The sequence below is a fragment of the Salmo salar genome, chromosome 29 (genome assembly GCF_965601325.2).
Source record: "Salmo salar chromosome 29, fSalSal1, whole genome shotgun sequence".
NCBI classification, from domain to species: Eukaryota; Metazoa; Chordata; class Actinopteri; order Salmoniformes; family Salmonidae; genus Salmo; species Salmo salar.
In genome coordinates, this window is record NC_138319.1 from 17,984,901 (window position 1) to 18,008,478 (window position 23,578).

The 23,578-nt window shown below is 46.1% G+C and overlaps 1 protein-coding gene across 6 annotated transcripts in view; it reads right to left on the reverse strand.

The window, feature by feature from the left end:
* The window catches only part of LOC106590234 (extracellular sulfatase Sulf-1), a 65,821-nt gene that overhangs the window by 33,290 nt on the left and 8,953 nt on the right, over positions 1-23,578 (reverse strand). For 5 of the 6 annotated variants that reach the window (XM_082970719.1, XM_014181026.3, XM_082970721.1 and 2 more), the window contains exons 2-4: positions 4,695-4,918; positions 3,587-3,826; positions 2,091-2,242 (exon numbers count right to left, since the gene is read on the reverse strand). In XM_082970719.1, coding sequence (XP_082826845.1) covers positions 2,091-2,242; positions 3,587-3,826; positions 4,695-4,872 — 570 coding nt within the window. In that variant the 5' untranslated portion in view covers positions 4,873-4,918. The remainder of the gene's footprint in view (positions 1-2,090; positions 2,243-3,586; positions 3,827-4,694; positions 4,919-23,578) is intronic. The other variant, XM_014181027.3, reaches the window with a different exon arrangement.

Below are 23,578 nucleotides of genomic sequence, written 5' to 3' on the forward strand. Positions count from 1 at the left end.
TGAATCACGTTAAATCTGATTTATACCATTTCAGGGAAATCCCGGTAACCCTAGGTTTACTTTGACCTGACAGGGCTCCTGCCAGGGCTGACAGAGTGCAATGGTGCCAGGCTAACGTGCCACTGTGCCACTGGTTAAAGTCATGCTTAGCTAATAGTTATGGCAACTTGAGAGAGAGAGAAAAAAACATTCCCATGAAGACCACCGCTCATTTAAGAGTTTCTTTAGGAAGTTCAGCTTGAAGGGACACTGAACGGGGCCGTCAGTCTGTCATGGAGTGAGAGGCCAGCCTGAAAAAGCTGGAGAAGCGGAGGGCGGGAGTGAAATCCTTGGGCATGTGTATCACATCCTGAGTCCCAACTCAGAGCTTTACAAATGGAGACGGAAAGTTCCTGGTAGTGAATACATGGTCGAATCAACAGAATTTGACGATGCACTGGCATTGCCCTTGTGTGTGAACTGTACACACAGAGAGATGTTCCCTGAACTTCTCACCGTCTATTGACCCTCTACTGCCCACTATGACTGGTGACTGCCCAGTGAACTGTACACAGGAGGACTGCCATCCTCATCACTGTCCACAAGTCTACATAATGGGAATCTGGCTTGTGTGTGTGTGTGTGTGTGTGTGTGTGTGTGTGTGTGTGTGTGTGTGTGTGTGTGTGTGTGTGTGTGTGTGTGTGTGTGTGTGTGTGTGTGTGTGTGTGTGTGTGTGTGTGTGGTACAGTATGCGTGCGTGCCTGTGTGTGTCCACTGCCCACCGCAGTGGTTTTAATTTATAGGGTCCACTTGGTTCTGAAACCACAACATGCTCGTCAAGTATGTCTCCCAATTCAGTAAACACCTCAGCCTCAACTCGTGGGTAACTTAACACCTCCATCTAACTCAACAAGACAAGCCATTTGACGTCGGAGTACCATGCCAAGCATTTATTTACCCATCCTTCTGACAGCCACTGAAACACCCTGGTCAACATGAACCCACACCATGAATTCCCCTTGCCCTTTGGACTAAGCTAGCTGGCAGGACGTTGACACAGAGCAGGGGGTGCATCCCAAATGGCACCCTATTCCCTATGCAGTGTGCTACTTTTGACCAGGGTCCATAGGGCTCTGGTCAGAAAACAGTGCACTATATAGGGAATAGGGCGTCATTTGGGATGCACCCCAGCACCGGGAAAGACTGACAGCTTTTACTAAAAACACAGAGAGAGATGGGAGAGGGGGGCGCCCTCCTGATGCCATGCGGAAGCCCAATCCCCTCCACAATCATGGAGTTATCACTTCACTCCTAGCCAGCGTCTGACACTGACATGACAAAATGATTCCCCTTCCTTTAGCCATCCAGAGATGTACAGTAGCATGGAGAGACTCCACAACGCCCAGAGAGAGAAAGAGAGAGAGAGACAGAGAAAGAATAACAGAAGCAGATGAACTCCACAACCTCAGAAAGAGAGAGAGGGAGAGACAGAGAGAGAGAGAGAGAGAGAGAGATAAAAACAGACAGAGAGCACGAGAGAGACACAGAGAGACAGAGAGAGAGAGACACAGAGAGACAGAGAGAGAGAGACACAGAGAGAGTTAGAGAGAGACACAGAGAGAGTTAGAGAGAGACACAGAGAGAGTTAGAGAGAGACACAGAGAGACAGAGAGAGAGAGATAAAGATAGGCAGAGAGATGGAGAGAGAGCGAGAAAACAAAAGCAGGGTGGTCATTTCTAAGAGTAATGTAACTTCTAACCCCCTGGAGGCAGCCAGCGCGTCTGCTTTACGATCTTTAAACGTTGTGGCACGCCACAATAAAATAAAACTGTCTCTCAGAGCAAACTCCAGAGACGCCACTTCAAATTACTCATTTCAACACTTCCCCTTTAATTTACCCAGGATTCCTAGCCTGGCTAGGGCACGCCAGAGACATAAACCAATAGGAACCCTGCAATTAGCCGGGAAAAGACCTTACATTCAATTACATTCGGTCATAAAGGAAGAACAAATAGGTGATTGAGATTAATTGGGCATCTTTAAGGGCAGACAGGGATTTTACGCACACACACACACACACGGAACACCACTAGCAGGCATGCAGACATACCTTGGCATATTCTGCGCCGTGCTTCTCCTTGTAACCATTCCGACAGACGGTGTAATTATAAAAGCGGGAATTTTTGATCAGCCCCACCCACTCCCGCCACCCAGGAGGGATGTAGCTGCCGTTGTACTCGTTCAGGTACTTCCCAAAGAACGCTGGAACGGAACAGAGGAGAGAGAGAGAAAAGAGAATTACAATTAGAAAAACTTTCATGTAGAAATGTTACTTTGGCTTCACAGACATTAAAACATCATCCTCGAAAAGAGTACAGGGATGAGAGGAGGCTTGTATACCGGCTCTGATTTATTTTCTGTAAGAACCTGTAAGAAATGTCTCTAAATCTAAATATTCACTGGCAATTTTTGGAAGCTTGACGAGCAATGTTTCTCATAACCACAGAGTAGGGTAGTGAACTGACTCGATAAATATCAGCAATTTTTGCCCTGTTGTGTGACCTTTCTCTGACCCTAACACCCCACAAACACCTCAGCCCCATGAATCCTGTACCTGGAACTGTTTGTTGACAATGTGTTGTGTTTGTATGCCTCTAACTCTGTCCCTCTCTGTCCCCCGCTGTCCCTCCCACTCTCTTCTCCTAACTAAACATCTCTCTATCTCTCCACAGTAGAAGCCTCCTGGGCATGAGGCCAGTCTACCCAGAGAGAGCTAATTGTAGACCAACATATCAGCTCCAAAACCACAGCCCTCTTCGCTCTGCAAGCCACAGGACCCCATTGAGCTGCCCAGCCCAGAGCCTGTACGCCTCCGCACATGCCTGCCCTCCAAGCCATCACTCAGGCAGACACTAGCTGATGAGCCCCGACAGGAGCCTGGCACCCACACCATGTTTGCATTTCTCACAGCAGACAGACAGGCAGGGAGCAGGCAGATAGAGAGGGAGGCAGATAGAGAGGGAGGCAGATAGAGAGGGAGGCAGATAGAGAGGGAGGGAGGCAGATAGAGAGGGAGGGAGGGCAGATAGAGAGGGAGGGAGGCAGGCAGGCAGAGAGGGAGGCAGGCAGGCAGATAGAGAGGGAAGGAGGGAGGCAGATAGAGAGGGAGGGAAACAGGCAGATAGATAGAGGGGGAGGGAGACAGGCAGATAGATAGAGGGGGAGGGAGACAGGCAGATAGAGGGAGACAGGCAGATAGAGGGGGAGGGAGGGAGACAGATAGAGGGGAAGGAGACAGGCTGATAGAGGGGGAGGGAGGGAGACAGATAGAGGGGGAGGGAGGGAGACAGATAGAGGGGGAGGGAGACAGATAGAGGGGGAGGGAGACAGATAGAGGGGGAGAGAGATAGATAGAGGGGGAGAGAGACAGGGAGGGATGAAGGGAAGGAGGCAGATATAGAGGGAGGAAGACAGGCGAACAGAGGGACGGTCCCAGTAAAAAAATGTGTGTTTGACTAACAGGAGTGATTGTCAACAGGCATTTGGGGAGCTGGTGACTGACTGAACTCTGGCAGGGAGTGTGTGTGCCACTCTGTACCACCTTACCTGTCCTGTATCCTGTATTGTTGAGGTAGACGGCGAAGGAGCGTGGTTCATGCTGGGCCTGCCAGGACGGCGAAGAACAGTTCTCGTTGTTGGTGTAGGTGTTGTGGTTGTGAACGTACTTCCCAGTCAGCATGGACGAGCGCGACGGACAGCACATGGGCGTGCTCACAAAGGCATTGGTGAACGAGGTGCCTCCATCTTCCATTATCTTACGAGTCTTATTCATCACCTGAAGAGAACCTAGAGGGGAGGAGTAGCGAGGAGAAGGGAGAAATTAGGAAAGAAAGACATTAAAAGACGAACAGCAAGTTGAACAGTTATCCAGAAACATTTCCGTGTGTCGCTGACGCCAATCGTCACAGACTGAGGTCTTATAGACTTAACAGTGACCCATGTAACGAAATTACAATTGACACAGTTCAGACTGTTCTGGACTGCCTGGTTTTACACTGTTCCATTTGTAGATCTTCCTTCATGACTTTTTAACCTGCTGCTCAGTAGTGACAGACAGTGTGGGAGATGGAGTTTTGTCAGAGAGGAGGATTGCAACGTTGCATTTCCCTGTGGGGAAACACTGCGGTCAAACTAGGATTGGAGCTTTTCGCATCCCATCCTATTCTGTCAGAGTAATAAGTAACCATAATCCATTACACAAACACTGTACACCGCTCCACAAGGCCAGATGGCCCCTCGGTCTGTTTGCGCTTATGTCTGGGAGACAGAGAGAGCGAGAGAGAGGTGAGGATGTTCTCAGTCCCAGAGCAGTAGATAGCAGGGCCAACCATGCACCCTGTAGATTACACTGATCCACAGAGCACCTTATAGTGGTAGTGACCAATACAAGACCACCACTATAGTCCCAGACCTCCGTAGGACAGACCGAGAGATGTACACTAGGAACCAAATGGAAGGAAACGGGCAGAAAGAGTGAGGGTCCTACCTGAATTTGTCCAATAAAAATGCTTGTTCTCATTTTCTGTTCCAAAACGTTTTGCTACGGTGTGCACTAATGAATACAACCCAGATTCATACAGCTAAGGCAGCTCTTACAAAATACAGCTAACAGGACCACTGACAGACCTCCAGGGGATCAGCATGACAGTCTTACCAAGCTCTGTGTCCTGATCGTCGGTTATGATGAGGATGATGTTGGGCCTAATGTTCCTGCGGTCCCTCTGGATGCGTCCCCTCAGGCCTCCCTGGGCTCTGGTGGTGCTGAATGCTGAACAGCCCTGGTCCCAACCCAGGGACAGCAGGCCCAGCCAGGACACACACACCAGCAGCATGGCGGAGGGAGGAAACCCACTGGAGCTCTCACTTCTGAGGAGGAGTCTGAGGAGAGAGAGAGACAGACAGACAGACAGACAGACAGACAGACAGACAGACAGACAGACAGACAGACAGACAGACAGACAGACAGACAGACAGACAGACAGACAGACAGACAGACAGACAGACAGAAGGAGTTAGTCGAGATGCAGTATTTACTGACACTGTTGACAACATGTAATTGAAGAGAGACAACAAGAGAGCGAGAGAGAGAGAGCAACAATGAGAGTGAAAGACAGAGTGAATGTGAGACAGTAACGTATACTGAGTGCACAAAACATTACTAATATTGAGTTGCATCCAGCTTTTGCCCTCAGAACAGCCTCGATTCATCGGGGCATGAACTCTACAAGGTGTCGAAAGCATTCCACAGGGATGCTGGCCCATGTTAACTCCAATGCTTTCCACAGTTGTGTCAAGTTGGTTGGATGTCATTTGGGTGGTGGACCATTCTTAATATGCACGGGAAACTGTTGAGCGTGAAAAACCCAGTAGCGATGCAGTTCTTGACACAAACCTGTGCACCTGGCACCTACTACCATACCCCGTTCAAAGGCACTTGAATCTTTTGTCTTGCGCATTCACCCTCTGAATGGCACACATACACAATCCATGGCTCAATTGTCTTAAGGCTTAAAAATCCTTCTTTAACATGTCTCCTCCCCTTCATCTACACTGATTGAAGTGGATTTAACAGGTGACATCAATAAGGGATCATAGCTTTCACTTGGATTCACCTGGTCAGCCTGTCTTGGAAAGAGCAGGTGTTCCTGATGTTTTGTACACTCAGTGTAGATAGAAAGAACAAGACTGAGAGAGGAAAAAGTGGTTTACTACTGTCTTTTCAAAGCAGTAGTAAACCAGTCTGTTCTCTTTCCAGAATACAGTCAACAACTTTCCCAGATTCACCGCTACATTTGAACATATTTACTTCCCAGAAGTTACATCCATCTGCTCACAAATCATACCCCAACTCCACTGTCTGTGTCCCAAAGGGCACCCTATTCCCTACGTACTGCACTCTCCTTTTGACCAGAGCCCCATGGGAAGTAGTAGGGAAAAGGGTGCCCTTTTGATATGCAGACTACAGTGCATTCGGAAAGTATTCCCAAAGTTGACAGTGCATGTCAGAGCAAAAATCAAGCCATGCGGTTGGAGAAATTGTCCATAGAGCTCCGAGACAGGATTGTGTCGAGGCACAGATCTGGGGAAGGGTACCAAAACATTTCTGCAGCATTGAAGGTCCCCAAGAACACAGTGGCCTCCATCATTATTAAATGGAAGGAGTTTGGCCAAATGCCCAACCATACTGAGCAATCGTGGGAGAACCTTCCAGAAGGACAACCATCTCTGCAGCACTCCACCAATCAGGCCTTTATGGTAGAGTGGCCAGACGGGGCGGCAGGTAGCCTAGTGGTTAGAGCGTTGGACTTGTAACCGAAAGGTTGCAAGATCAAATCCCCGAGCTGACAAGGTAATAATCTGTCATTCTGCCCCTGAACAAGGCAGTTAACCCACTGTTCCTGGGCCATCATTGAAAATAAGAATTTGTTCTTAACTGACTTGCCTAGTTAAATAAAGGTAAAAATATATATATATATAAATAAATAAATGGAAGCCACTCCTCAGTAAAAGGCACATGACAGCCCTAAAAGACTCTCTGACCATGAAAAACAAGATTCTCTGGTCTGATGAAACCAAGATTGAACTCTTTGGCCTGAATGCCAAGTGTCACGTCTGGAGGAAACCTGGCACCATCCCTACGGTCACGCATGGTGAGCAGCATTATTCTCTGGGGATGTTTTTCAGCTGCAGGGACTGGGAGATTAGTCAGGATCGAAGGAAAGATCAACGGAACAAAGTACAGAGAGATCCTTGATGAAATTCTCCTCCAGAGCGCTCAGGACCTCAGACTGGCGCGAAGGTTCACCTTCCACCAGGACAACGACCCTAAGCACACAGCCAAGACAATGCAGGAGTGGCTTCGGGACAAGTCTCTGAAAGTCCTTGAATGGCCCAGCCAGAGCCCGGACTTGAACCCGATGAAACATCTCTAGAGAGACCTGAAAATAGCTGTGCAACGACGCTCCCCATCCAATCTGACAGAGCTTAAGAGGATCTGCAAAGAAGAATGGGATAAACTCCCCAAATACAGGTGTGCCAAGCTTGTAGCGCCATACCCAAGAAGACTCAAGGCTGCAATCGCTGCCAAAGGTGCTTCAACAAAGTAATGAGTAAAGGGTCTGAATACTTATGTAAATGTGATATTTCATATTTAAATGTGCAATACATTTGCAAAAATGTCTAAAAAACTGTTTTTGCTTTGTCATTATGGGTTATTGTGTGTAGATTGATGAAGACAAAAAATAAAAAATAAATTGAATAAGGCTGTGAGGTAACAAAATATGGAAAAGGCAATGGATCTGAATACTTTCAAAATGCACCGTATATATCGTTCAACAAACAGACCAGAAGACCATACTGAGTTAGCCACTCCAAACGTTGAAAAACTTTACTATGAATGCGTCCCTAATGGCACTCCCTATATAGTGCACTACTTTTGACTAGAGCCCTATGAGCCCTGTTCAAAAGTAGTGCAATATAAAAGGGAATGAGGTACCATTTGGGACAGCTATAACAGCTCCAGCATGTGCTGTGTGTTGAGTGAAATACTCAACCCTTAAATGAAGATCAACCCCAGAAACCTCAACCAAGCCTGAACCTGGACAAGAACACGCAGGGAAACACAAACGACAGACAACAGACACTGACCGATCTTAAGGCAACTATTAGAGAGAGAAGGAGAGCGAGAGCTCACCTGAGTTGACATCATCAGTATTATAATGTCATCTTGTTCTTAATCCCTTCATATCCTTTCACGAGAAAACACATCCAGTGTAGAGGCCTGAATCTGCTTCTCTCCCTGTGTTGATCAACTGTATCACACATCAACCATCTCTCTCTCGCGCTCTCTCTCTCTCTCTCTCTGGCTCTCTCCACGCTCCAATGCCTTCCCGCAGGCCCCACCCTGAACCAATCACAGCCCTCCCTCCCACCTGTCAGTCAACAGGCACCCCAAGCCCGTCAAGCGTGACAGGGGAGGTAGGGGTGGGTGGATGTCGAGGTGGTGGTGGGGGGGGGGGGGTGTACAGGGAATAGGGTGCCATGTGTGATGTCACTGTCGATAAAAACCACAGTATAAATAACCACTGGCTTATTGCCTTTTCTACATTTACCACGATCAGAAAGACGCCAATGAGTCTCTGAAGCTTTGGAAAGACGTTGATTTATGTTCCGCTGGTGTTGATAGAACTTTCCATCTGGTATTGACTGGGTAAATAGTTTTATTCCACTCTTGATAACATTGCTTCCCAAGTTTATCAAATCAAATGTTATTTGTCACATGCTTCGTAAAACAACAAGTGCGGACTAACAGTGAAAAGCTTACTTACGGGCCTTTCCCAACAATGCATTGTCTGTTAATATGACTTAATAGACTGGTTTTAAACTGGAGACATAACTTACTGTTTGGTTAAGAGTAAACTGTATGTTGAATGGTGAGTAAGTTAAAGTTGAAAACCTACCCGATATTTTCCCTTAATGCTGATCATGAAGGAAAACACAAAAAGATATTGGTAAGCAGCCTTTAATTCAGCCATTGCTCCCTCTTTACTCCTTGGAGAAAGCCCTTGTGCTAGTTTGGGAACTGGCTCTGGGCCTGTTTGCTAAAGTTAAGAGGCACAGAGGCAGGGACAAAGGCAGTGACACCCAGTGGGGTTTTGGCCCAGAAAGCATCGTCTCTCCATGAGGGAGGGCCAGGCTCAGGTGTGGGAAAGCCACCATTTTGTTCCAGCTCATTAGGTCAGAATGAAGATCAGTATGGTGCCACTCAGCAAGATGGCTGTCCAGAAGGTCTCCTGTCACTGGGAGATGATGGAGCTGCTATTACAATGTCATGGTTGTCATGGTCCACCTTCCTTCCTCACACCCTCAGGCCAAGCTGATGGCTGTACTACTCCTGCAATTGGATTTTACAGTAGTTTACCCACTGTTTCTGTAATCAACCCATCAATGTCTACCTTCTCCACCATTCCACATCCAACGCATCTTCTTTCCTTCATAATCAGCAATAAGTGAGATTGTCGAAGTTGAAAACCTACCCTATCTGACCACTGTGTTTCATCATAGCTAGCTAGCGTCTGTCGGTCCAAAACATACATCACAGATATACTGAAGCATTCATAGATCTGTCTGTCAGAACAGATGGTCACCAAATCATGGTAGCCTAAATCTCTGTTTTTGGTTCCCTCTAAACATAATCTTTGTTAACTATGCCCTAACCCTACATAGTGCACAACTTTTGACCAGTGCCCTTGTCAAAAGTAGTGCCAGCATAGCGATTAGGATGCCATTTGGGATGTAACCTATATCTGCATAACTGTGTTGGTCATTGGTTTTCCATCTGCTTGTCTCCCCATAGAGATGTGTAGTGATAATAAGCAGCTCTTAGCATGCGTCCCAAATGGCACCCTATTCTCTATAATGTGCACTACCTTTGACCAGGGCCCGTAGTGCACTATGCAGGGAATAAGGAGCCATTTTGGACGTAAATCTCAGATGGAGCAGTAAGAGCTTTTTTGGAGAGTATTTTGGACAGGCATTGTCCGGGACAGCCTGCCCAGACATCCTCACAGCCCTGTACAAACACTGGCACTGTTTAGACCCTCAGCCCTCAGGCAGGGATTGGCAGGACACACACACACACACACACACACACACACACCACACACACACACACACACACACACACACACACACACACACACACACACACATGCAGGCGAAAACACAGACGTGTACATACACAACACACACCAGATGTTATTTGTTATTTTTCTTCTTTTCTTTATTTTACATTTTTATTTCTTTATTGTTTACTTCAGTTTATTTTGTAAATACTTTCTTAACTCTTGTTTTTTTACTTAAAACTGCATTGTTGGTTAAGGGCTTGTAAGTAAGCATTTCACTGTAAGGTGCTACCTGTTGTATTCGGCACAATTTGATTTGATGTTAGAAACACTAGATTACCGAAAAAAACACGCCCTACTCACACACGCACGATGAAGCACACTTAACTCCTTACACTGTTGCTGGAAGACTCCAAAAAAACCAACAAGAGGCTATACTCAATACTCAAAAGATTCTGTCTAATGTTAGCACCCAATCTTCATTCACCCTGCATCCCAAATCAAATGGCACTCTATCCCCTATGTAGTGCACTACTTTTAACCAGGACCCATAAGCTGCCACAGAGGGCTCTGGTCAAAAGAAGTGTGCTATATAAGGACCAGGGTGCCATTTGGGATGCATCATCAATTAGCCACGCCAATGATCCGTAGCAATGGTCTTTTCATGGGACTTCTTGAGGAATGAAGAAGCTGAGAGGCAGATAAAGAGTGTCATTGTGTGATATGGCACACTAACAGCCCCGAATCGCCACATTCTCCTTACAACTGGAATTACAGCGCTAATACAATGCTATAAAACTTGATCATGGGACGGGGGAGCACATTGACACTGTGCTGAGGCAGCTGTCTTCAAAGCCAGTGTCCCAAATGGCACCCTATTCCCTATAAAAGGCACTAGGACCCATAGGGCTGTGATCAAATGTAGTGCAGTATATAGAGAAGAGTGGGCCGTTTGGGACAGACAGGAGGGTTCCATCTGTCACCTTCCTCTCCCTTTAACTCAACTCAATTGAACATGATTCACTGTTAATTTGACCTGATTTGGTTCACTTTTCTACTGACTTTTTTCCTTCAGAGAACAAAGGTCAACTTCAGTTCTCATTGGGACACAGGAAATGGAAAAATATGTTACGCACTCAGTCATTTCTAATATTCAAGACAATGATGCCCACTCATCTACGAGACCCCTAAACACACACCTTGAACTTTAACCTCTGACAACCAGATTCCAGCCCCTGACAGTCGTGATGTCCTGACATTCCTATTACACCATGGGAGATGAGAGACAAAGAGAACAGGGGTTGCCTTGCTGTAGACCCAGGAACAATGGAGGCTTACCTCATAGCAGAGATAATTGACTACAGTACCTTCAGAATGTATTCACACCCCTTGACTTTTTCCACATTTTGCTGTGTTACAACCTGAATTTAAAATTGATTAAATTGTGATTTTTTTGGTTTGTTACTGACCTATGTTTAGAAATGTTTAGAAATTAATTAATAATGGAAAGTTGAAATGTCTTGAGTCAATTATTCAACCCCTTTGTTACGGCAAGCATAAATAAGTTCAGGAGTAAAAATGTGCTAAACAAGTCCCATAATAAGTCAATGTTTAACATGATTTTTGAATGACTACCTCATCTCTGTACCCGACACATACAAGTAACTGTAAGGTCCCCCAGTCGAGCAGTGAATTTCAAACAGATTCAACCACAAAGACCAGGAAGGTTTTCCAATGTCTCTCTAACATGCTGAACAAACCGGACGCGCGTGCACGCTGATTTTGTTCGCCCACACCAGAAGCAATCAGGACACGCAGGTTGAAATATCAAAACAAACCCTGATCCAATTATATTCATTTGGGGACATTAGCTTGCTGTTGCTAGCTAATTTGTCCTGGGATATAAACATTGGGTTGTTATTTTACCTGAAATGCACAAGGTCCACTCCTCCGACAATTAATCCACAGATAAAAGGGTAAACCAAATTCGGTTCTCATCATCTCTCCTCCTTCCTTCAGACTTCTTTTTCTTCTTTGGACTTTATATGGAGGTTGGCAACCAACTTCATAGCATTACTACAACCGACTGGAGTGTGGACCTCAGTTCATCTTTCAATCCCCCACGTGGGTATATGTTCCTAAAAACCAATGAGGAGATCCCATGATCAATTGGCTTCTGATCTTTTAATGACTTGCAGCGCATCACAAATTGAACCAAGTTCTATTTTAGTGCCTGGCTACGCAGACGGTCGCTGACGTGCGCGAGCAGTGTGGGTGCAATGATTGAATAACATGCTTGTGTACATTTATTTTGCAAAGCTCGCGCAAGCGACGCAAGCGGTGTGGTCAGCATGTAAGAAGGGCACCTATTGGTAGAACGGTAAAAGTACAAAAAGCTGACATTGAATATCCCTTTGAGTATGGTGAAGTTACTAATTACACTTTGGATGGTGTATCAATACACCCAGTCACTACAAAGATACAGCTATCCTTCCTAACTCAGTTCCCAGAGAGGCAGGAAACCACTCAGGGATTTCACCATGAGGCCAATAGTGACTTTAAAACAGTTACAGAGTTTAATGGCTGTGATAAGATAAAACTGAGGACGGATCAACAACATTGTAGTTACTCTACAATACTAACCTGTTTGCAACAAGGCACTAAAGTAATACTGCAATTAACTTTTTGTCCTGAATACAAAGTGTTATGTTTAGGGCAAATCTAATACAACACATTACTGAGTACCACTCTCCATATTTTCAAGCATATTCGTGGCTGCATCACGTTATGAAAATGCTTATAATCGTTAAGGACAGGAGAGTTTTTCAGGACCAAAAAATAAGCGGAATGGGGCTAAGCACATGCAAAATCCTAGAGGAAAATCTGGTTCAGTCTGCTTTCCAACAGAGATGAATTCACCTGAATACATGAGCAGGACAATAACCTAAAAAACAAGGCTAAGGGTAGTATTTGTGTAGATTGGTGAGAGAAAAAATATATTTAAAAAATTTTGATTTCAGTCTGTACCACAACAAAAATGTGCAAAAAGTCAAGGGGTATGAATACTTTCTGAAAGCACTGTACGTCCCAAATGCCACCCTATTCCCTATGTAGTGTACTGCTTTTGACCAGCGCCCTATGTGAATAGGGTTCCATTTTGGACGCACATAATGATAACCTTCAGGATGTGTTCAAACCTGAGGGAATACTTGACTAGAATATTGTATTATTCTGTTATCTGGCATTGCAAATGCTTTGCATATGGAAGGTATTTGGCATCTTTCAGAAGAGTGATAGAAAATCTCCAAATGTGAAGGAAATATGAGAATTCTTGATCAGAAGTCAAGAATTTCCCATTTTTTTCCTTTCTAAGAGCAGCATCGTTTTTCTTAAACTTTACCTTCAGACCAAACTAACACATTTAAAAGGAATGACCTCTTGAGAAAGCTTAAGTGAACCCAACCAAAGCAAACTATAGACCAAAGACCCTCAACTTAGTAAGAGGGGCAAAAACATTTCTCTTCGCCCCACAAACATCCCCCTAGAACATAGTTCTATACGTCTGTAGGAAACAAGAGGTCTTTTATGCCAGACCCAGAGGCTTTGTCCCAAATAGCACCCTATATTCCCTATTTAGTGCACTACTTTTGGCCAGGACCCATATGGAATAGTGTGCCATTTGGTACTCAACCTGACTACTGCAGAGTCATACTGTTTCTGCTTCCTAATTGTTTTGGAGGATTAGCTCCACTAATGAGCCTTTAAATTACTCAATACTCCTTTACTGTACTCATCAAGGGTTCAGCTGCAGTAGTAGAATATTGGGGACGGACCAGCCGTCCAGGAGAAGAAAAGGGCCTGGGGACGGGGGTTCAAAGTCAACCAAAACAAAAAGGGCACTATGGAGTTTCCAGTCAGTCCCTCTGACACGCACACAGCTGCCAGATGGAGTAAGAAATGTGCAATTTTCAGATTAATGGCCATCAACACTGAGTCAGCGTCTCAAATGGCACCCTGTTCCCTTACTAGTGTACTACTTTTGACCTGAGCCCTATGAGAATAAGGTGGGTGCTTATTGGTAGACAGCATGATAATCTTTACTTTCATGACTAATGTCTTATTCTTTCACCCCCGATATAAAACAACCTCTCCCTTCACTACTAACCATGAATTACAAGAAAAGCCTTGCAGCTGTATAGGGAGTGAGAGAGAGCTATGGTAGCGTACATTACACACTCCAGCAGCACACATCATTCTAACTGTGCAATCAGGCCCTATTTCCTCCTCTCATCTGCGTTGTTCCTCTCTGCCTTGGCTAGCCTGGAGATGGACAGAGCGAGAGGGAGAGAGAGAGAGAAAGAGCGAGAGTGAGAATCAAAAAAAAAAGGGAAAGAGAGGGAGGGGGGGGGCTTGTCCCTAAGAGCAGGCCTATTATGAATGAGGGACTTACCTCAGGGTCCCAGTGACATCTGGTTTAGGTTTGACACTCAGAACCTCTCCTCCAATATAACTTTTCATGTTCCGCAAGACAAGGAACAAAATGGATGGAGGGTTCTATTTCCAGAAGAATATAAGGAGTTCTGACGATCGGGACAGTTCACTTTCAGGGGAAAGAGGGGGATCTTTAAGGATCAATCAGTGTCTTGTTTCATGTGCATTCCATTGTCCCTCTTCCTTTTATTTCCTCCATTGTTCAATTTCCTTCATTGTTCAGTAATGACTGATAAATGCACAAGACGGTGCTGCCAGACAGAAGACTGAGCCAGATGCAATACGTCTGCCATGTCGTGCGCTAGTGGTCTGTGTTTGTATGTGTGTGAGGGTCGTGCGTTATCTGTGGCTGTAAGGAATGCACAGCCAATCAGAGGGCTTCCCAAAGCTCCTTAACCGCAATCCACCATTGTCCCTCTGGGGCTTGTAATGGTTTCCCTCTACCTCCTGGGCTTGGGATGACTTCACACACTTGAGCACACACACACACACGCACACTCATTCTCCTTTTCTCACCCCCCATGTAACCCATGTGTGTGTGTGTGAGTGAATAGCTCAGGAGGCCCATCCCAGCCCAGGTGGCTGAGGTTAGTCTAAACTAGCCGCGATCAAAGCCACATAACCACTCAGGTCAGGGCACGGTCAGGGCACAGGACGCTGTGTGGTTAGAGGCCTTCACAGCAGCCTACCAGTCGCCCATTCAGCCAGCCAGCCATCCCTGCACTAGATAGCTAGCTTTGTTGCCATGGTTTCTGAGTGTACTGTACATCAGTGAGGGCCTGACTTCACCTATTGAGAGAGAGAGAGAGAGCTATGGGCGGTGTAGCAACGAAGGATAATCTCAGAGGTAGAGAGAGAGACAGAGAGAGAGATTAGGAATAAGTGTGTGTGCCGAGATGACAAATAAAACATGAGAGAGAACGTATGAGTAGATCTCTGTGTGTAGAAGAGGGAGAGACGGAATCTACTGATTTGGTTCTGACACCGCTCCCATGTTTCAGCCCAACCTTCATTACTCCCACTTGTTTTTCCAAGGGAGGGGAATTATTATGGAGCCACATGAGCTTAATATTGAGGTTTGTTCCAAATGTTGCTCTAATCCTGTTGGGGAATTTGGCTGGGCGGATGCCACGGGGCCTGGTACACTGAGAAGAACCTTTGTGAGGAGGGCCCGGGGTGCCCTGAGTAGGCCGGGGGCAGAAGGGAGTAGTGGAGGTAGAGGGGTAGGGCGCGGTGCCCATCAAGACTGGTCAAGCCTGGATCTCTCTCCCACACTGCTGTCCAGCCCACGGACTGAAGGAGTGCTGTCTCCTTAGCTACCACACTCTCACACTCACTCCAGTGACACATCCGTCACAAAGTAAGGACAAATGTGACTCAAGCCCAGTGCTGACAACTGATCTATTAAAAACTATAAATCAACAGAGATCTTGTATCGCAACAACACCAACACTTTAGTTGTGTGACTAAACGAGTGCCTTGGTTCTGTGAAAGCTGAATCTGTACCGGTGGCCCGAGTTCAACCCCTAAACCCTACACCCTTCGCCCTGAGACCCTTAGAGAGCCCCTTTGTAGTGCCCTTACAGCCCAGCCCCAGGCTGCTAGACCCTGATCATTAATTATGTGTCCATGTAAATATATCATTAAATTAATCCAGCTCCCACGGACATCAAAGACTGAAGCGGCCCGGCCACCAGGTGGTCCGTTGGGAGCTCTGCTGGGAACGCTGAGAGGCTTTGAGAACGCTGAGAGGGAAATGATTAAAACACACAAGAGGACGGCTGTTTCAGAAAAGTCGGGAGTTGACTCTGTGTGTGTGTACTGTGTGTTCGTGAGGGAGAACGTGTATGTGTGTGGTTGAAAGATACACACTTTCTCCCTCTCAAAGTGCTGTACATAGTATGTCTCTGTTAATAATACTAGACAACAAGCTAGCTAAGATGCAACTAACATGTAAGCCTAACTATAGCTAACAAACTGCTTAACCAAGTAATAAATCAACCCACCAGGACCACACACCACAAATGTAACCATTCAGATGTGGGCCATCTGCAAATGAACAGTAGACATTGAGAATGTTTACATGCACAGTAATAGTATGATATTAAACTGATTATGGCAGTAGGTCAAGTATGGCAATTGTCATGTAAACACCTTCCTCTGTTTATCTTAAATTGGAGTAAGGTCAAACATTGAAGTAAGTATACGCTGATTAAAACACCTGGTTTTCTGAGCAATCTTTTGAATTATTAGGACATGTAGAAAAGCATAAATTGGCATTCCAGCTGTGTTCTTGATCTGCTCATGTGCCAGCACCGGTATGTCCCTCATGCATGAGTGAAATGAGTTCGGAAAAACTGAAAGTATGCTTCTTAGAAATAGATTTCACATACAAACTCCCATACTGCTAAGTCATTAGGAGGCCCTGGTGTCTATACTAGTCCCATACTGCTGAGTCATCAGGAGGCCCTGGAGTCTATACTAGTCCCATACTGCTAAGTCATCAGGAGGCCCTGGAGTCTATACTAGTCCCATACTGCTAAGTCATTAGGAGGCCCTGGTGTCTATACTAGTCCCATACTGCTGAGTCATCAGGAGGCCCTGGAGTCTATACTAGTCCCATACTGCTAAGTCATCAGGAGGCCCTGGAGTCTATACTAGTCCCATACTGCTAAGTCATTAGGAGGCCCTGGTGTCTATACTAGTCCCATACTGCAGAGTCATCAGGAGGCCCTGGAGTCTATACTAGTCCCATACTGCTAAGTCATCAGGAGGCCCTGGTGTCTATACTAGTCCCATACTGCTAAGTCATCAGGAGGCCCTGGAGTCTATACTAGTCCCATACTGCTAAGTCATCAGGAGGCCCTGGTGTCTATACTAGTCCCATACTGCTAAGTCATCAGGAGGCCCTGGAGTCTATACTAGTCCCATACTGCTAAGTCATTAGGAGGCCCTGGTGTCTATACTAGTCCCATACTGCTAAGTCATTAGGAGGCCCTGGTGTCTATACTAGTCCCATACTGCAGAGTCATCAGGAGGCCCTGGTGTCTATACTAGTCCCATACTGCTGAGTCATCAGGAGGCCCTGGAGTCTATACTAGTCCCATACTGCTAAGTCATTAGGAGGCCCTGGTGTCTATACTAGTCCCATACTGCTAAGTCATTAGGAGGCCCTGGTGTCTATACTAGTCCCATACTGCAGAGTCATCAGGAGGCCCTGGAGTCTATACTAGTCCCATACTGCAGAGTCATCAGGAGGCCCTGGTGTCTATACTAGTCCCATACTGCTGAGTCATCAGGAGGCCCTGGAGTCTATACTAGTCCCATACTGCAGAGTCATCAGGAGGCCCCGGTGTCTATACTAGTCCCATACTGCTGAGTCATTAGGAGGCCCTGGTGTCTCATCAGGAGGCCCTGGAGTCTATACTAGTCCCATACTGCTGAGTCATCAGGAGGCCCTGGAGTCTATACTAGTCCCATACTGCAGAGTCATCAGGAGGCCCCGGTGTCTATACTAGTCCCATACTGCTGAGTCATTAGGAGGCCCTGGTGTCTCATCAGGAGGCCCTGGAGTCTATACTAGTCCCATACTGCTGAGTCATCAGGAGGCCCCGGTGTCTCATTAGGAGCCCCTGGTGTCTATACTAGTCCCATACTGCTGAGTCATTAGGAGGCCCTGGTGTCTATACTAGTCCCATACTGCTGAGTCATCAGGAGGCCCTGGAGTCTATACTAGTCCCATACTGCTGAGTCATCAGGAGGCCCTGGAGTCTATACTAGTCCCATACTGCTGAGTCATCAGGAGGCCCTGGAGTCTATACTAGTCCCATACTGCTGAGTCATCAGGAGGACCCGGTGTCTCATTAGGAGCCCCTGGTGTCTATACTAGTCCCATACTGATGAGTCATTAGGAGGCCCTGGTGTCTCATCAGGAGGCCCTGGTGTCTATACTAGTCCCATACTGCTGAGTCATCAGGAGACCCTGGTGTCTCATTAGGAGCCCCTGGTGTCTATACTAGTCCCATACTGATGAGTCATCAGGAGGCCCTGGTGTCTCATTAGGAAGCGTTGATATTTATGCTAGTCCCATACTGCTGAGTCATCAGGAGGCCTTGGTGTCTCATTAGGAGGCCCTGGTGTCTATACTAGTCCCATACTGCTGAGTCATCAGGAGGCCCTGGTGTCTCATTAGGAGGCCCTGGTGTCTATACTAGTCCCATACTGCTGAGTCATTAGGAGGCCCCGGTGTCTATACTAGTCCCATACTGCTGAGTCATTAGGAGGCCCTGGTGTCTCATCAGGAGGCCCTGGTGTCTATACTAGTCCCATACTGCTGAGTCATCAGGAGACCCTAGTGTCTCATCAGGAGGCCCTGGTGTCTATTCTAGTCCCGCACTGCTAAGTAATCTGGAGGCCCTGATGATACTCTTGAAAAGGTTAAAGAGAGATTTCCAGGAGACTCCTTTTATAAGAGAATTAATAGAGGGAGTACAAAAACACACAGAGAGAGAGAGAGAGAGAGAGAGAGAGAGAGAGAGAGAGAGAGAGAGAGAGAGAGAGAGAGAGAGAGAGAGAGAGAGAGAGAGAGAGAGAGAACAAAGATCGAGGAAAAGCAATTACAGAGATGTGGTCTTTAATGGACATGCGGAGTGATTAGGACAAACAGAGAAACAGCCACAGTTAAATATGGGCTTATGGAACATTTTTTTTTTACATTAATTGCAGCTGCAACTACAACAGTTTGCTCATTACATGACTGTGGTAAAAAAAAAAAGCAGCCAACAAGTGCACAGCATATGTGAGAACTCCTTCCAGACTGTTGGAAAAGCATTCCAGGTGAAGCTGGTTGAGAGAATGCCAAGTGTGTGCAAAGCTGTCATCAAAGCAAAGGGTGGCTATTTTGAAGAATTTCAAATCTAAAATATATTTTGATTTGTTTAACACTTTTTTGGTTACTACATGATTCCATATGTGTTATTTCATAGTTTTGATGTTTTCATTTTTATTCTACAATGTAGAACACTTTAAAATAAAGAAAACCCTTGAATGAGTAGGTGTGTTCAAACTTTTGACTGGTACTGTATAGATCAAAGTTCTATAATATACTGTATGTATCTATTTTCATCCATATAGCCTTTCTAGACAACCACAGGTGTGTGTACCAAATGACATCCTAATCCCCATACAGTGCACCCTATATAGTGCACTACCATAATGGCCTCTGGTCAAAAGTAGTGCACTACATAGGAAATAGTGTAACATTTAGTACATATCCCTGGTTCTCCCATTTAAAACAGTCTATGGACCAAATCTGCCAGTCAAACTCACTCATGATGGGTGGCTTTCTCCTCTCTGTGTGCCACAATTCAAATATATCTTGCATAAATGACTCCCCAAAACCACAAAAAAAAGTTGAGCAAATTGTTTCAATGGGTTTCCACTGAGGTCATTGTTAATAAAGAGATATACTTCTTTCCCATGAAATCAGCAGCATGGTGGCACAGCGAGAGAGGCACACACACACACAGAGAGACAGAGACAGAAACAGAGAGAGACAGAGACAGAGAGGCACACACACACACAGAGAGACAGAGACAGAGAGACCAAAGCGAGTTAGCAGCATTTTCGTATTTTTATAAAAGCTCTGTATTTTACCCACTTCAGTAATCCCGGAATGAATGTTTCTGCACTGATCACTGACATGAGAAGTGTGGCACAGATTCAAGACTAAAATCCCTCTTTCATGAACATGGGGCTTTCTTTCTGAGAAGGAGAGAAAGAAAGAAAGAAAGAAAGAGAAGCTATAAGGAACAAGTTGTTGGACTAAGGATCGGCCCTGGTGTTGAGTCATTCATCTGTGTGTGTGTGTGTGTGTGTGTGTGTGTGTGTGTGTGTGTGTGTGTGTGTGTGTGTGTGTGTGTGTGTGTGTGTGTGTGCCATTCAGAGGTGTAGTCAGTTAGGATTTGGTCCAAAGTAGAGCACTATACAGGGAATAGGGTGCCATTTGGGACGTGAACAGTCTTTCTCGAGTGATTAATGCTCCTCCTCCAGAACAGAGCCACTTGTTCTACAGATTTGTTTAAAAGGGCAGGACAGTTGTTTTGACATGGCATAGAGCAATTTGGGTCTTGTTTGTGGACTTTGTGGACTGCGTGCGTGTGTGTGACAAATTGCTACACCACAGCAACCACAAGAATGGAGTTAGGGCCGATCTCAAGTGTAATCCAAACAACAGGATTAACATAAGACGTTTCAGAGTGCTATGTTCGATACAACAAGGGTGCTTCCCAAATGGCACTCTATTCCCTAATTAGGGTACATCCCAAATGGCACCCTATTCCTTATGGTACCTGGTCAAAAGTAGTGCACTACATATGAAACAGGGTGCCATTTGGGATGCAAACCAATTCTCTCTACAGAGTAACTTTGGACCAAGCTGGAAATCCAGAGCAAATCCATTTGTCAATTAACAGACTAGCAAAAACAAAATCTACATCCCAATGCCTCCTGTGCAATGTCTTAGGGCAGTGTTTCCCAACCCTGGTCCTCCAGTAGCCCAACCCTGGTCCACCAGTACCCCCAACAGCTCAACCCTGGTCCTCCAGTACCCCCTACAGCCCAACAATGGTCCTCCAGTACCCCCAACAGCTCAACCTTGGTCATCGAGTACCCCCAACAGCCCAACCCTGGTCCTCCAGTACCCCCAACAGCCCAACCTTGGTCATCGAGTACCCCCTACAGCCCAACCCTGGTCCTCCAGTACCCCCTACAGCCCAACCCTGGTCCTCCAGTACCCCCTACAGCCCAACCCTGGTCCTCCAGTACCCCCAACAGCCCAACCCTGGTCCTCCAGAACCCCCAACAGCCCAACCATGGTCCTCCAGTACCCCCAACAGCCCAACCCTGGTCCTCCAGTACCCCCAACAGCCCAACCCTGGTCCTCCAGTACCCCCAACAGCCCAACCCTGGTCCTCCAGTACCCCCAACAGCCCAACCCTGGTCCTCCAGTACCCCCAACAGCCCAACCCTGGTCCTCCAGTACCCCCAACAGCTAGGGTACCAGGGTACTATAAACTAGTGTACTACAAACTAGGGTGCTGCAGTTGCACCGTACAACTTGGCTCATGCCATCAACTGATATAGACTAAGGAACTGCAGGCAGTATTAATTACACTATACATCTCAATATACTCTGGATTCCATGTGTGCACTAAAACACACATTTTCACGCTACGGTTGTAGATTCCAGACAGAGAGGTAGCAGCTCTATCAGCAAGCTCCCGGCTAAAGTGCCTGTGTCCTAGGAACGGTAGCGTGAAACGCTACACCGCCAGAATGTGGAGCATGTGCAGGCGTATTCTCAGGAAACCCAGAGAGACAGAGACCCTGAGAACAAGGTTCGCCAGACCCAGGCTGTCATAAACAATCTACAGCCATGACCGCCGCCGAGTAACACATGATACATTGTAAATAAAAAAATCTCGGTGCGTTCTCGCCCCATGGCATCTGTGCTAGGCCATTCACTCTCCTCCGCTGTCAATGTCTCTCACACTTAGGCCTACACACACACACACACATCCACACACACACACACACACACACACACACACTGTGCATGTGTGTGAGTACATACTTTATGTCAGTCAGACATGCACACACTCAGTCAGTCAGTCAAACTCAGGTGTACTGAACCTGTAATTTGTACTCCGAGTATTCTCCTCTCCTTTCCATTGCCCTGGGCGCTATGCGTGTGGCTTTCCGAGGCGTGCGTAGCGTCATTTGTAATTCAATTACTTTTATCTGTCCTGGCACACACTCCAGCACCTGCCAGCCTTCACACACTGTATTTTAGCCAACCACTCCTTAAAGACAATATTCACCCAAGTAGAGCTCTATCGCTCAATCATTCTCACTCCTTCAGCTTATCACTGTTTAGGACATTTACAGCAGAGATATTATATCCAACTTAGACCATAAAGACCCTAGACCATAAAGACATAAAGACCCTAGACCATAAAGACATAAAGACCCTAGAACCCTAAAGACCCTAGACCATCAAGACCATAGACCATCAAGACCCTAGACCATCAAGACCCTAAAGACCCTAGACCATAAAGAACCTAAAGACCGTAAAGATCCTAGACCATAAGACCCTAGACCATGAAGACCCTATACTGTAAAGACCCTATACTGTAAAGACCCTATACCAAAGACTCTCTACCCTAAAGACCATAAAAACCCTATACCCTAAAGACCATAAAGACCCGAGACCCTAAAGACCAGAAAGACCCTATATCCTAAGGACCACAAAGAACCTATACCATAAAGACCCTAAAGACCATAAAGACCATAGACCCTAAAGACCATGAAGACCCTACACCATAAAGACCCTGCACCATAAAGACCCTATACCCTAAAGACCATGAAGACCCTAGACCATAAAGACCCTATACCCTAAAGACCCTAGACCATAGACCCTAAAGACCATGAAGACCCTGCACCATAAAGACCCTGCACCATAAAGACCCTGCACCATAAAGACCCTGCACCATAAAGACCCTATACCCTAAAGACCATGAAGACCCTAGACCATAAAGACCCTAGACCATAAAGACCCTAGACCATAGACCCTAAAGACCATGAAGACCCTAGACCCCAAAGACCCTAGACCATAAAGACCCTAGACCATAAAGACCCTAGACCATAAAGACCCTAGACCGTAAAGACCCTAGACCGTAAAGACCCTAGACCGCAAAGACCCTAGACCGTAAAGACCCTAGACCGTAAAGACCCTAGACCGTAAAGACCCTAGACCGTAAAGACCCTAGACCATAAAGACCCTACACCATAAAGACCCTACACCATAAACACCCTACATTATAAAGACCATAAAGACCCTATACCCGAAAGACCATAAAGACCCTAGACCCTAAAGACCCTAAACCATAAAGACCCGAAAGACCATAAAGACCCTAAACCATGAAGACCCTAGACCATAAAGACCCTAGACCATAAAGACCCTATACTATAAAGACCCTATACCAAAGACCCTATACCATAAAGACCCTAGAGACCCTAAACCATAAAGACCCTATACCCTAAAGACCATAAAGACCCTAGAACCTAAAGACCCTAGACCATAAAGACCCTAAACCATAAAGACCCTAAACCATAAAGACCCTATACCCTAAAGACCATAAAGACCCTAGAACCTAAAGACCCTAGACCATAAAGACCCTAAACCATAAAAACCTTAAAAGCCCTAAACCATTAAGACCCTAGACCATAAAGACCCTATACCATAAAGACCCTATACTATAAAGAACCTATACCAAAGACCCTATACCATAAAGACCCTAGACCTTAAAGACCCTAAAGACCCTATACCATAAAGACCCTAGAGACCCTAAACCATAAAGACCCT